The following is a 13,396-nucleotide window of genomic DNA, read 5'->3' as shown; positions in this document are numbered from 1 at the left end:
TGTAGGAACTCTAGATGCTCACTATGCCCAGTATAATCAGGGACCCCAGTCCAAGTAGAGCAGGGGCTTCCAAGAGTCAGCCAGATTGTGGTCTTGGCCCCCCTTCCCATATTAGGTATGTGACCTTGCAGAAATTACTTAACTTCCATAACTTTTAATTATATTATCTGAAAAATGTGGATAATATAAGTACATTAAAATACGGTTGTGGTGAGAATTTTAGCTGGCAATATGATTATTCTGAATAACCACCATCATTATTAGAGGAATAAAACATGAACAAAGTTCTGAACACTGTAGTTCTTAACCACTATAAGTGATTGTTGATGTTTTAGAGAGAAAACATTTCAATAAGCAGTTTCCTTTTTATTTTTTGCTTTAAAGGAGAAAGACTTGTGTCTTCCTTGTTATAAAACCATATTAAATGATTTTAAAAAATTAAACAGATATGCAAAACAGGAAATAAAACACATAATATCGACATCCAGAGTACAGTAAAAATCTTGATGTATATCCTTCTAGTCAAAAATATGCATACATAATACATTTTTACAAAATAGGATATTTTTAACCCATTCTTCTCATGTAGTTTATCATTAAATCTTCTATATTATTTAAATCCCTGCAACCTAATCTGATTTACTGATGTATTATTAAGAATTTAGTAAATCCTCTACTGCTTAAACATTCAGAATCCTATAAATTTTATATGAGTTACACTGCTGAATTCACTTGAGCTATTTTTACACATATCCCTAAATATTTTCTTAAATTCTGGATAAAAGTTATGAATATTTTACAGACTTTTTATTTATTCCTTCACTTGAAAATATTTATTAGGTATATCCTATTTGCCTTTGCAGTCAATGGTACTAAGGCGATAGTAATGAAAAGAAAAGAAAGATTAAGATCTACAACCACCTGGAATTTACAGTCATATATTCCAAGTCCAAATTACTCTGTAGAAAGCTTTTTACTTAACACTGTTAGATAAAATTTCAAAAGTGAAATGGCTCACACTGTTTTTTTTGTTTGTTTGTTTTAAATATAATGCCAGGTTAAGATGCTTTTGAAGTTAGCTTATTTTGTCTTTCCTTAACTGACTTTCTAAGTTCTTTAAATACAAAATTTGCCCACTCCTATTTTCACAAAAAGATATTATGATTAATTCTCTTTATGATGATTTTTTAAAAGGATTAGCAGTTGTTCAAAGGCTATAACAAAAGACAAGAAGGGCATTATATAATGATAAAGGGATCAATACAAAAAGAGGATCTTAAAGTCATTAACATATATGCACCCAATTGAGGAGCACCTAAATAAATAAAGCAAAGACACAAAGGGAGAAATTGACACTAATACAATAACAGTAGGAGAATTTAACAACCCACTGACATCAATGGACAGATCATCCAGACAGAAAATCAATAAGGCAACAGAGGTCCTAAAGGACACAACAGACAGTTGGACTTAACTGATCTCTAAAGGACATTACATCCAAAACCAGCAGAATACACATTCTATTCTGTAGAATGCACATTTTTCAAGTGCACATGGAACATTCACCAGGAAAGACCACATACTAAGTCACAAACAAGCCTCAAAAAATTTAAGAGGATAGAAATTATACCACTCATCTTTTCTGACTACAACAGTATGAAACTAGAAATCAACTAGAGAAAGAAAAATGGGAAAAGAACAAACACATGGAGACTAAACAACTTGCTACTAAAAAACCAATGGGCCAATGCTAAAATCAAAGAAATCAGAAAACACCTTGGGACAAATGAAAAGTAAAACATAACTTTATAAAACCTATGGGATCCTGCAAAAGCAGTTCTAAGAGAGAAATTCACAGTGAGACAGGCCTTCTTTCAAGAAACAAGGAAAATCTCAAACAACTTAGCCTACCACCTAAAAGAATTAGAAAAAGAAGAACAAAGCCCAAGGTCAGCAGAAGGAAGGAAATAATAAAGATCAGAGAGGAAATAAAATAGAGATTAAAAAAATAATAGAAAAGATCAATGAAACTAAGAGCCGGTATTTTGAAAAGATAAACAAAATGGACAAAACTCTAGCCAGGCTCACCAAGAAGAAGAGAGAGGTCCCAAATAAACAAAATAAGAAATCAAACAAGTAGAGTAGAAATAACAAATACCATAGAAATACCAAAAAATCATAAGAAAATACTAAGAACATTTATATCCCAACACATCAGGCAATAAAGAAGAAATGGACAAATTTCTAGAAACGTAAAGCCTGCCAAGACCGAGTCAAGAAGAAATAGACAATTTGAAGAGACCAATTACTAGAAGTGAAATAGAATTGCCAATAACAAAACTACCTGCAAACAAAAGTCTAGGACCAGACAGCTTCACTGGGGAATTCTACCAAACATGTAAAGAAGAGCTAAAACCTATCCTTCTAATACTATTCCAAATTATTAAAGAGGATGAAACACTCCAAAACTCATTCTACAAGGCCACTATTACCCTGTTACCAAAACCAGACAAAGATACTACAAAAAGTGAAAATTACAGACCAATATTCTTGATGAATATAGATGCAAAAATCCTCATCAAAATATTAGCAAACCAAATCAAACAACATATAAAAAGGATCATACACCATGATCAAGCTGGACTTATTCTGGGGACACAAGGATGGTTCAATATATGCAAATCCATTAATGTGGCATATGGCACTAACAAAAAGAAAGACAAAAACCACATGATCATTTCAATAGATGCTGAAAAAGTATTTGACAAAATTCAACATCCATTCATCATAAGAACTCTCATCAAAGTGGGTACAGAAGGAACTTATCTCAACATAATAAAGGCCATTTATGACAAACCCACAGCCAACATAATACTCAATGGTGAAAAGAGGAAAGCTTTCCTGTTAAATTAAGGAACAAGACAAGGATGCCTAATCTCACCCCTTCTATTTAACATAGTATTGGAAGTACTAGCCAAAGTTATCAAACAAGGGAAAAAAGGGTATCCAAATTGGAAGGGACTGCAGATGACATGATACTCTATACAGAGAACCCTAAAGTCCCCACCCAAAAACTTTTAGAATAAATGAATTCAGCAAGGTTGAAGGATACAAGATTAATAGACAGCAATCTGTTGCATTTCTATACACTAATAATGAAACATCAGAAAGTTAAAAAAAATCCCATTTAAAACTGCATCAAAAAAGAAAAAAACCTAAGAATAAACTTAATCAAGGTTAAAGACCTACACACTGAAAACTATAAAACATTGATAAAGGAAAGTGAAAATGATTAAAAGAAATGGAAAGATATTCCCATACTCTTGGATTGGAAGAATCAGTATTATTTAAATGGCCACACTATCCAAAGAAGTCTACAGATTGCATCCCCTATCATTTTTCACAGAAATAGAATAATCCTAAAATTTATATGGAACCACAAAAGGCCCCAAATTGCCAGAGCAATCCTGAGAAGAAAAGAACAAAGCAGGAGGTATTAAACGTCCCAGACCTCAGACTATACTGCAAAGCTACAGTAATCAAAACAGTGTGGTACTGGCACAAAAAAACAGATACATAGATCAATGGAACAGAACAGAGAGCCCAGAAATAAACCCACACACCTACAATCAATTAATCTATGACAAAGGAGGCAAGAATATACAATGGAGAAAAGACAGTTTTTTCAACAAGTGGTGCTAGGAAAACTGGACGGCTACAGGTAAAACAATGGGATTAGAAAATTCCCTCACACCATATACAAAAATAAACTCAAAATGGATTAAAGACCTAAATATACAACCGAACACCAAAAAACTCCTAGAAGAGAACGTAGGCAGGACACTCTTTGACATAAATCATAGCAGTATTTTTTGGATCTGTCCCCTAAGGCAAAATAAATAAAAGCAAAAATTAAAAAATGGGGCCTAATTAAATTTAAAAGCTTTTGCACAGCAAAGGAAACCATCAACAAATCAAAAAGACAACCTATGGAATCAGAGAAAATATCTGCAAATGATGCAACTTACCCAAAATATACAAACAGCTGATACAGCTTAATATCAAAAAAAACAAGCAATCCAATCAAAACATGGGCAGAAGACTTGAATAGATATTTTCCCAAAGAAGACATACAGATGGCTAACAGACACACGAAAAGATGCTCATCATGACTAATTATTCAAGAATTGCAAATCAAAACCACAAAGAGGTATCACCTCACACCTGTCAAAATGTCTATATCAAAATGTCTACAAATAACAAATGTTGGAGAGGATGTGGAGAAAAGGGAGTCCTCATACATTTTTTATGGAAATGTAAATTGGTGCAGCCACTATGGAAGACAGTATGGAGGTTCCTTAAAAAACTAAAAATAGAACTACCATAAGATCCAGCAATTGTACTCCTGAGTATATATCCAGAAAAAAAGGAAACACTAATTCAAAAAGAGATATGTACCACAATGTTCATAGCAGCACTATGTACGATAGCCAAGACATGGAAGCAACCCAAGTGCCCATCAACAGACGACTGGATCATGAAGATGTGATATACACATACACACACACACAAAAACACACACACACTGGAATATTACTCAGCCATTAAAAAGAATGAAGTATTGCCATCTGTAGCAACATGGAGAGACCTAGAGAATATTAATGTTTAGTGAAGTCAGTCAGACAGAGAAAGATAAATACTGTATGATATCATTCATATGTGGAATCTAAAAAGTCACACAAATGAATGTATATACAAAACAGAAACAGACTCAAAGAAATAGAAAACAAACTTATGGTTACCAAAGAGGAAGGGGAGAGGGACAAATTAGGGGTATGGGTTTAACAGATACAAACTACTATACATAAAATAGATAAGCAACAGGAATTTACTTTCTAGCACAGGGAATTATACCCAATATCTCGTAGTAACCTATAATGGAATATAATGCGCAAAAACTGAATCACTATGCTGTACACGTGAAACTAATACAGTATTCTAGATCAACTGAACGTCAATAAAAAGTTAGCAGTTTGGGGGACTTCCCTGGTGGTCCAGTGGGTAAGACTCTGTGCTCCCAATGCAGGGGGCCCAGGTTTGAACCCTGGTTGGGGACCTAGATTCCACATGCATGCCGCAACTAAGAAGTCTGCATGCCGCAACTAAAGATCCCGCATACCACAACTAAACATGCCGCAACGAAGATCCCACGTGCTGCAACTAAGACCCCGTGCAGCCAAAATAAATAAATAAATAGTTAGCAGTTTTTGTTGTGCAGTATGAAATCTATTGATTGAGTTGTAGAGTGACTTCACATATCTTAAAGAGATAACACAGGTGAAAGCTATTTAAAAAGTAAAGTGCTATGCAAATATAACATTATTAAATCAAACATTAATCATTAGTTCTTTCAAATCAATAGACTTAATGTGTTAGTTTAGACTGGGCTGTGGAGTTACAAAGTAGTCCTGATATTCTATTTCTTCATTATTAATTTCCTTACATGTATGTTGAAGTCATTTCAAGAAAGAAGTAGGATATGCATGTTTTAAAATATAAAAAAGTTACCAGAAATATCTAAATAATAATGTATATATTAAAAAATACTCCAAACATTCCAACATCAGATAGATGACACACATAAAACACTCTTACCTCATCATCTGAATAGCTGTAGGCAGATGATACAGCTACCCACATCTTACTGGCTACTGTAGCTGCTTGTTTCATACCAGATTTTAGCACATCCATCTTGGGCCCTGAGAGTATATTGTCCAGCTTTAGCCCTGACAAAGAATTTACCACAGAACCCAATGAGCCATGTGGTGAAGAACGGACCAGTGCTGATAAAGAAGCTGAACGTTCTTTATGACCTCGAGAGGGAGTTTGTTGCCTGAAACGCCCAGTAAAAGTTTTAGATCTGGACACTGCAGGGGAGCTTTTTTCACTTTCAGGACTTTCCTGTGCTGCAGGACCATGATCTAAAGGTAGGCTTGATCTCCTCTCTAAAGGGTGAATAAATGCACTGGTAGTGCCAGGCTCTCTGTTTCCCTCTCCATGTAATTCCATACTAGAAGACTTGCTACCCAAGGGACTCTTTAGATTCATATAGCTTTCAATTTCATCAGCCAGATTACGTGCAATAACTGGAGAAAACAACTTATCTTCTGAATCAGGAGTTTTTTCTCCTATACATTCAGTGGCTAAAAGTGACAAAGGATCTAGTCCAGTTTCAACATCTTCCCTCTCAATAGCTTTAGCAACACCACATAAACTATTTCTCCTATTTACTAGATCTTTGGATCCTGCTTTCAAGTCTCTGGACTGATTACTGTCATTTTGTAGGCTGTCACATGTATCCTTTGTCACAGTCGTTTTAGCTACATTTTCATCAACCACAGGTTCTATAAACTCTTGGCTTTCCTCAAGCATCTCTAACACTGATGAAGATCTGTGCTCAGAATCCCAAATGCTTTCAGACACACGAGTCCTAGTGTCAGCTGGATGAGAGCTAATACTCTCAAAGCTATGGGTTCTTGCAATATGAAGTGAAGAAGTCTTAGGACTCGTCAATGCTGCTGTGAGTATTCTGGCATCTGCTCCCATCATGATAGCCACTTCACTTGAATTCAAATCCAAACTGCTCTTCTTAAGCAACATTCCTGCTCGACTTTCAGAACTAAAACTACAGCTTCTCTCCGGAAAATGCTTTTGCCTTTTTTCTCCTCTATCACCATTCTTCTTGAGATTAGTAACTTCGCCAAAGACTGCATCTTCAACTGGATCTTGAGTAGAAAACAGTACATTTGATGTACTACCTAAAAAGAGAAAGTACAATATAAAAATAAATCTCTATTTTCGGATGTACTTTTATAAAAATGTTTTTTTCTAATTTTTGAAAGTGACACATACTCAGAGTAAAAGGTTCAGAAAGGTAAGATGGTATACAGAAAAAGAAAAAGTCCAAAAATTACTCCATTCAACCCTGCCTCTCAGAGATAACATTTTAATGTATAATCTGCCTTTCATCCTCTATGCATATACACACACATTTTAAAAAAAGATCGTGCAATATATACTGCATATACCTGTATTGTTCACTAAAAGATATCACATCTATCAATAAGTATACATCTATAAACATGTTTTATATTTTAAGAGTTTTATATTCAGTTTAAGAAATATATTCCACATTAAATAGCAGACCTAAAAAGAAATAATCTCTTCTGTCTTGGGTTTCATCTATCTAATTCAACAAGTATTTGCCAGTAATCTACCCTGCAGAAAGCAAATTCATAATAATAGAGAAATTATATATTTGCTATAGTCAAACCCTTACTTCTCCAAAGTAAAAGGATCTAGAATGGAGCGCTTAGAATCGGCAAATTCCAAGAAGCCTGATAAAAATCTGAATAGCCAAAATTTTTTCAGATATGTTTATTCCTTCAACAAATATCTGAATTCCTACTAGCACCCACTATGTGAGGTGCTGAGAATACAATGGAGAATAAAACGGACATAATCCCAGCCCTCACAGAGGGGTCAATCTTGTTTGAGCAAGTGGAACAAAATTATGCCAGTGTCTGTAGGAACCTCCCCCAGCTTTGGGGGATGCAGGCAGTCATTAACTCTTTGCTACCATGCAATTTTTTCCACGCCAAGACCAAAAGCTATTTCTAGTTGCATCATTAGCAGAACTTAAGTCTACCCATTCATATTTAGGATTCTTATTTGTTTTTTAAAAAGTATAATGACCTGGGAGTTTGGGGGGGAAAGTTGTCATTGATAAGATCTTTTTTTTTCATCTTCCAAATTGATTTCAAGGTTCTTTTTAATATTCCAAATTGGTATCTACTAATAATCATAATCATTCCAATTAAACAGAATAATAAGCATTTAGAGATATTTTTAAAGCATTTAAGGGAATTAAGTTAGCCTATTTTATAACTCCAAAGTTTGTACCTGCTTTGAAAACTTTTACCAATATTTGAGAAAAGATCTTTACAAATTTACTGGTTCTCATATCATTTCTAGGAAATTTAGTGTCACATTTTGTTCAATTTTAAAGTAAAACTGACTGTTTGATATATTGGTAAAAGCCTCATTACCACCTCCTCTTTTCTTAATAGAATAAATCTTCCTACATCAAAACGTAACATGGAAATAAGATCAATAAAAAGAGAAGAAAATGCACCAGTCCCCAGACCATGTCCATTTCAATATTCTGAGAAGATTCTAAATCTCCGATGAAGAAAATTCTGCCCTCCTTTTTTTTTTTTTTTTAACCTGCTATCAATAGGTTGGGAAAATGGGATAAAGAATATATATATCAATTATTTTTTTCAAAAAACCTGTAGCTCCACCTCATTAGCAAAACACTACCCCCTCACCCCCTGTAAAATAACCGAACTTGGTATCACAATTAAAAAAAAGAAAAAACAACTTTAGGAATAAGGAGTATTTCCACACTGACTTAAAAAGCTGAGCGAATTAATTTCTATAAAGTCATACAATAGATAACACTTACAGATAGACCGCTGACTTTAGGGAAGTGAACTGTAGCTACTACTAACAAAAGGCAAATGACGCAGGCCAATTTCATTGTCTTTTAAAATCATACACTTCGACGTATGCCTTTAGGGTACTTGGGAAGACTACACATAATTGAAGGCAGTAAACTCAAATTCATGGGAGTCACACACAACAGAGTTATTCATTACAAATACTTAACCATAAATAGAAAGTGGCTCAGAGTACCTAGAATAAATGGGCAAAAATTAAAGACCCGCTGGTATTTTTGTGCAGAACATTAAGTGATGTGAATCTTTTTCTTCCATTTCCCTTCAGACTTAGGAACTACCCTGCCACACACAAGCCCTTTGGAATTTGACCACATAACTGCCTCTCTGTTAGGATGAGTATAGCAGGCCCGTCCTACAGTCCTCTCTCATTATCAACCATAGGAAAGGAGGATGGAACTCAGAACAAGCACTGTAATAAGAAAAGGTATTCCAAATAACAACTAAACACACTTAATATCCTTCCTTTTAAAAATGAATTATCTTTAAATAACTATTTTAATTTCTTCTTTAGCACATTTATAGGATTCAGCTTACTTCTGGCTCTTTAGCATGTTCATTACAATTAAGTTAGCAATTTATAATGTCATTAAAGACACATGTGTACCTATAGAAGTGTATTTTAAATTTGTAATAACCAATATGTAAAGACTCACCAGTGCTACTTTTCCTGCCGTTGACATCAAATATACCAGATGGAACCTTCACAATACTGCCGCCCCATGCAGGAGGTTCAGTAGGACTCTGGGGCTCTGCACTAGATTGTGAATGTTTGGCCACAACAGCAGAGACATCGCATACCTCTGGGAAAAAATATTTGGATGTTATCATTCCTATTTTTGCCAGTTTTGAACAGAAACAAAGTATTTTTTTAATATATTTTATGTACTTTTTCTCTAAGTGAGGGTGAATACTTTTTCTCTATTTTATTACTGATTTATTTTATGCCATAAATGTTGCCAGTACTGACTGAAATAAATGCTTTATCATTCATAATCCTAACTTGAGCATTCCTGAGCGAATAAATTAAGGCTTTGGCCTTCTGTCACACTCCTCATCACTTGTCAAGTAGGAGAGGGGCTTGCTTCTGCATAATTCTAGAGCATAAAGTAAGTGACATCATTAAAGAAAGTGTACTTTTTTTTTTTTTTTTGCGGTACGCGGGCCTCTCACTGTTGTGGCCTCTCCCGTTGCGGAGTACAGGCTCCGGACGCGCAGGCTCAGCGGCCATGGCTCACGGGCCCAGCCGCTCCGTGGCATGTGGGATATTCCCAGACCGGGGCACGAACCCGTGTCCCCTGCATCGGCAGGCGGACTGTCAACCCCTGCGCCACCAGGGAAGCCCCGAAAGTGTACTTTTTTGTAAGAGGATAGGAAGAACATCGTATTATCAAAAAGCCAAAATATTCCTCCATATTTCCTTAAAATGACTACTACAAATCATTTCTCATTTCTATCTCAATGAGTCCCCTACAAAAAAGGAAAACTACACAGACTATATTGGAAGCTACAAATGAAAAATATCGACTTAGATATTTGAAGGACTTCTAGTGAAAGAGCATTTTAAAATAAAAGGTACACTGGAATACAAGTTTGATGACTCCTGGTTCTGTCACAAAGTAGTTATTTAACACTGGCAAATGAATACCTTGATGGGCTGCAGTTTCCTACAAAGTTGAGGCCTGACCTACAGAGTCTCTAAAGATCTCTTAAGTTCTAAAATTCAGAGACTACCAAAAATCTATCATATATAAGAGTATCTTATAAGCCCAGACTTTACATTTCTGGAAATTATCACCAAAATTATCAAATAAGACTTTTAATTAATATAGGTATTTTTCTAAGTAAAGCTAGTAAATATCAGTACTTAACCTTCTGTTTGCACTTTTGTTTTGGTTATCAAGTCTCCTGATACTTGTTCTTCAGGCACATGAATTTCTGCATCATCCTTTATAAGTTCATCCTTAGACCCATAGCCTTGGTCAGACTGACCACCTGTTAAAAAGAATGTAGGCTGACATATAAATGTTTTCATATATTTATAGTCCAGCTATAAAATGTCAAAAGGAAATTCCACCAACTTACACAATTAAACTTGTAAAAAAAGAAGAGAAGAAAGCTCATGAAGCACACAAAACATTTTACAACAATGGTAAGAAGCAAAGAACAGTAGAAACAGGAACATCAAAGACTAAAAACCATGACACACTTGGAAGCAGTGAATCTTAATTTAATTTCCTTATCTATAAATTAGTAGACTTGGATAAGATGTTTTGAAAGTTTCTTTTGGAGTGCATCTACAGAATGCTACCTTTTGTGTAAGAAAGAAATGGAAATAAAACAAACATATATCTGCTTACTTTTGCAAAAAGAAATGCAGGAATAATAAACCAGAAAACAATAAAACTGCTTACCTACAAGGGATGGGGGAAAATAGGATGGGAGGGATAAAGAGAGAGGAAACTTCTCTAAATATGGTTATCATATTGTTTTTATTTTTGGAAATGTATTAACTTCTACATGTTCAAAAACTTAAATCAGCAAAACTGAGGGCCAGGGTGTAACTAAAACTGAATGCACATGGAAACAAACAAAACCAATTGTTTATGAATAACATGATCACACTGAAAGGATGGGGGAGTAATGTAATGTGTAACTTTTAACACATTATTCTGAGTATATACCCTAGTCATGGGGGCTAACAGTCAAATCCTAAACTCCTTAGGTTTATTTCTCACAGGGGAATGGGTATAGCAATTCTGAAATTATATTATGTGCACTGTAGGACTGAGCAAATGAGTAAATGTGATGATTTTGGGATCCAAGATTCTTACTGTGGAAGAAGAGAGATTTTTAAAAAGTGAAATTGAAGGAAGGCAAAGAAAAACCTGTGGGGCTGATTTGGAATTAGAAGTATTTCTAAAATACATACACATTTTTTCTACCTCTGCTGAAAAAGTCTAGAACGACAACACCCTGGAGGGAGTAAGCATTTCTAGAGCCCAGACCTTGGTTTCTAAAATCTATTGCCCACGAAAAGGAACCTGGGATCCTTGAAGAAAAGGCTGATTCCAGAGCTCAGTCAGGGAAGGTACAAGAATGAGCCAGGAACGTTTTGTTATGCAAGAAAGCAAGTGCTCAAAAACATGAGAGGACATTTCTAAAGAACATTCAAAAGAATATTATCTTATAAATGTGAGGGGACGATAGACTTGGCAAAATCACCACCTTATAGCCATCATAGTAAAGATTGGTTCAGGCAAGAATCATCAATGGATGATAAATTTAAAAGAGAAAGTGTGATGAAAAAGAAGATATTGTTGCATAGTCTCAGTGTCTCTTCACAAATAGCTTATTATCTGCAAGGGGGATAATGGTAACTAATAGAAACCGAACACTGACATCAAGTGATCAGAATTAACATTACCAATGAGGGGCAGACAGACATTGTGTGCCTCTGGGTTGTGACAATCTCAGAAGGATTTAACATAATTTTTGTAGAAGAGCCATGGATGCATAACCTAATCTAATCACAGGGAAACATCAGACAAACTCAAATTTGGCAGCATTCCACAAAATAACTGGACTTATTCTTCAAAAAGGTCAAGGTCACGAAAGACAAAGAAAAGGTGGGGAACGTGCCTGGTTAAAGGATACTAAAGAGGAGTTTAAGTACCACAAAGGACATTATAGCTGACAACACTGGAATACAGACTATACATTAAAGTAGTAGAACAATGTTTTCCTGAATTTGGAAACTATACTGTGGTTATGTGAGAGCAAATACCACTGAAGTATTAAGAGGTAAAAGGGCAAGATGTATGCAATCTGCTCTCACATAATTTAGGGGAAAAAAGTGCATGTGTACAGAAAGAAAATGATAAAGCAAATGTGTCAAACTAAAAGAATCTACATAAAAGTTATTCAAGAGTTCTTCATACTATTCTTGAAACATTTAATAAGTTTTAAATTATTTCAAAATAGTTTTTTAAAAGTCTATTTTGGCTTTAATGTTCTATCATTTAAAACTGAAATAAAGGCAAGTTACTAGGGGATCATTATAAAGGATGTCAATGAAAAACACATAAAACAAAAAATATAGTGCCTTCCACTGTCTACCACTTTTTATTTTTTTCACTTTCTACCGCTTTTTAAACTGCCATTCAAACTTTGGGTTTGCCATATAACAAAAGAATTAAGCTTTAAAAAAAACCGCTATTTAGATAACCAACAAGGACCTGCTATATAGCACAGGGAACCATACTCAATGTTTTGCAATAACCTATAAGGGAAAAGAATCTGAAAAAGAATATATATGTGTGTATATAACTGAATCACTGTACACCTGAAATTAACACAATACTGTAAATCTACTGTACTTCGATGAAAAATAATTTTTTTAATTAAAAAAAAAATCCTGCTATTTAGAATGACTTCTTTCAGTCATTTTTTTTTTATTGGCCCCCCTCAGAAAGTCTGGTAAAGCATTACGGTGCCATGAAATGGACACTAGACTGGGAACTGAGTAAACTGATTAAACCCAGATATGCCCTCAACAAGCTAAGTGACTCAGTATCAGGTACTAAGTGGAAAGATTCTGTGAGATAATCCTTAATGAAAATAGTAATTTAAGCATCTGGGCTGGAAGTCTCCAAAAATATCAGATGATATCACCAGAAACTCTACAGAGACACATAATCACTGTAAATTCAGTATCAGAGCTTCAGTCATTTGAAATGTAGCTTAAAAGAAATATATGAAAAAGGGATCTGAGGTTTCTTCCCCAACTGGGGAATATGGAATCTTTATGCAGTTTC

General features: G+C 34.8%; 1 protein-coding gene across 6 annotated transcripts in view; it reads right to left on the bottom strand.

Moving 5' to 3' along the window:
* DENND4C (DENN domain containing 4C) overlaps positions 1-13,396 on the bottom strand; it is a 130,357-nt gene that overhangs the window by 25,972 nt on the left and 90,989 nt on the right. For all 6 annotated transcript variants that reach the window (XM_024126915.1, XM_024126918.2, XM_024126917.2 and 3 more), the window contains 3 exons: positions 10,452-10,574; positions 9,236-9,382; positions 5,656-6,818 (listed from right to left, as the gene is read on the bottom strand). In XM_024126915.1, coding sequence (XP_023982683.1) covers positions 5,656-6,818; positions 9,236-9,382; positions 10,452-10,574 — 1,433 coding nt within the window. The remainder of the gene's footprint in view (positions 1-5,655; positions 6,819-9,235; positions 9,383-10,451; positions 10,575-13,396) is intronic.

Source organism: Physeter macrocephalus, chromosome 9, assembly GCF_002837175.3.
Source record: "Physeter macrocephalus isolate SW-GA chromosome 9, ASM283717v5, whole genome shotgun sequence".
Classification (NCBI taxonomy): domain Eukaryota; kingdom Metazoa; phylum Chordata; class Mammalia; order Artiodactyla; family Physeteridae; genus Physeter; species Physeter macrocephalus.
This window is presented reverse-complemented; position numbering and strand designations above follow the sequence as displayed.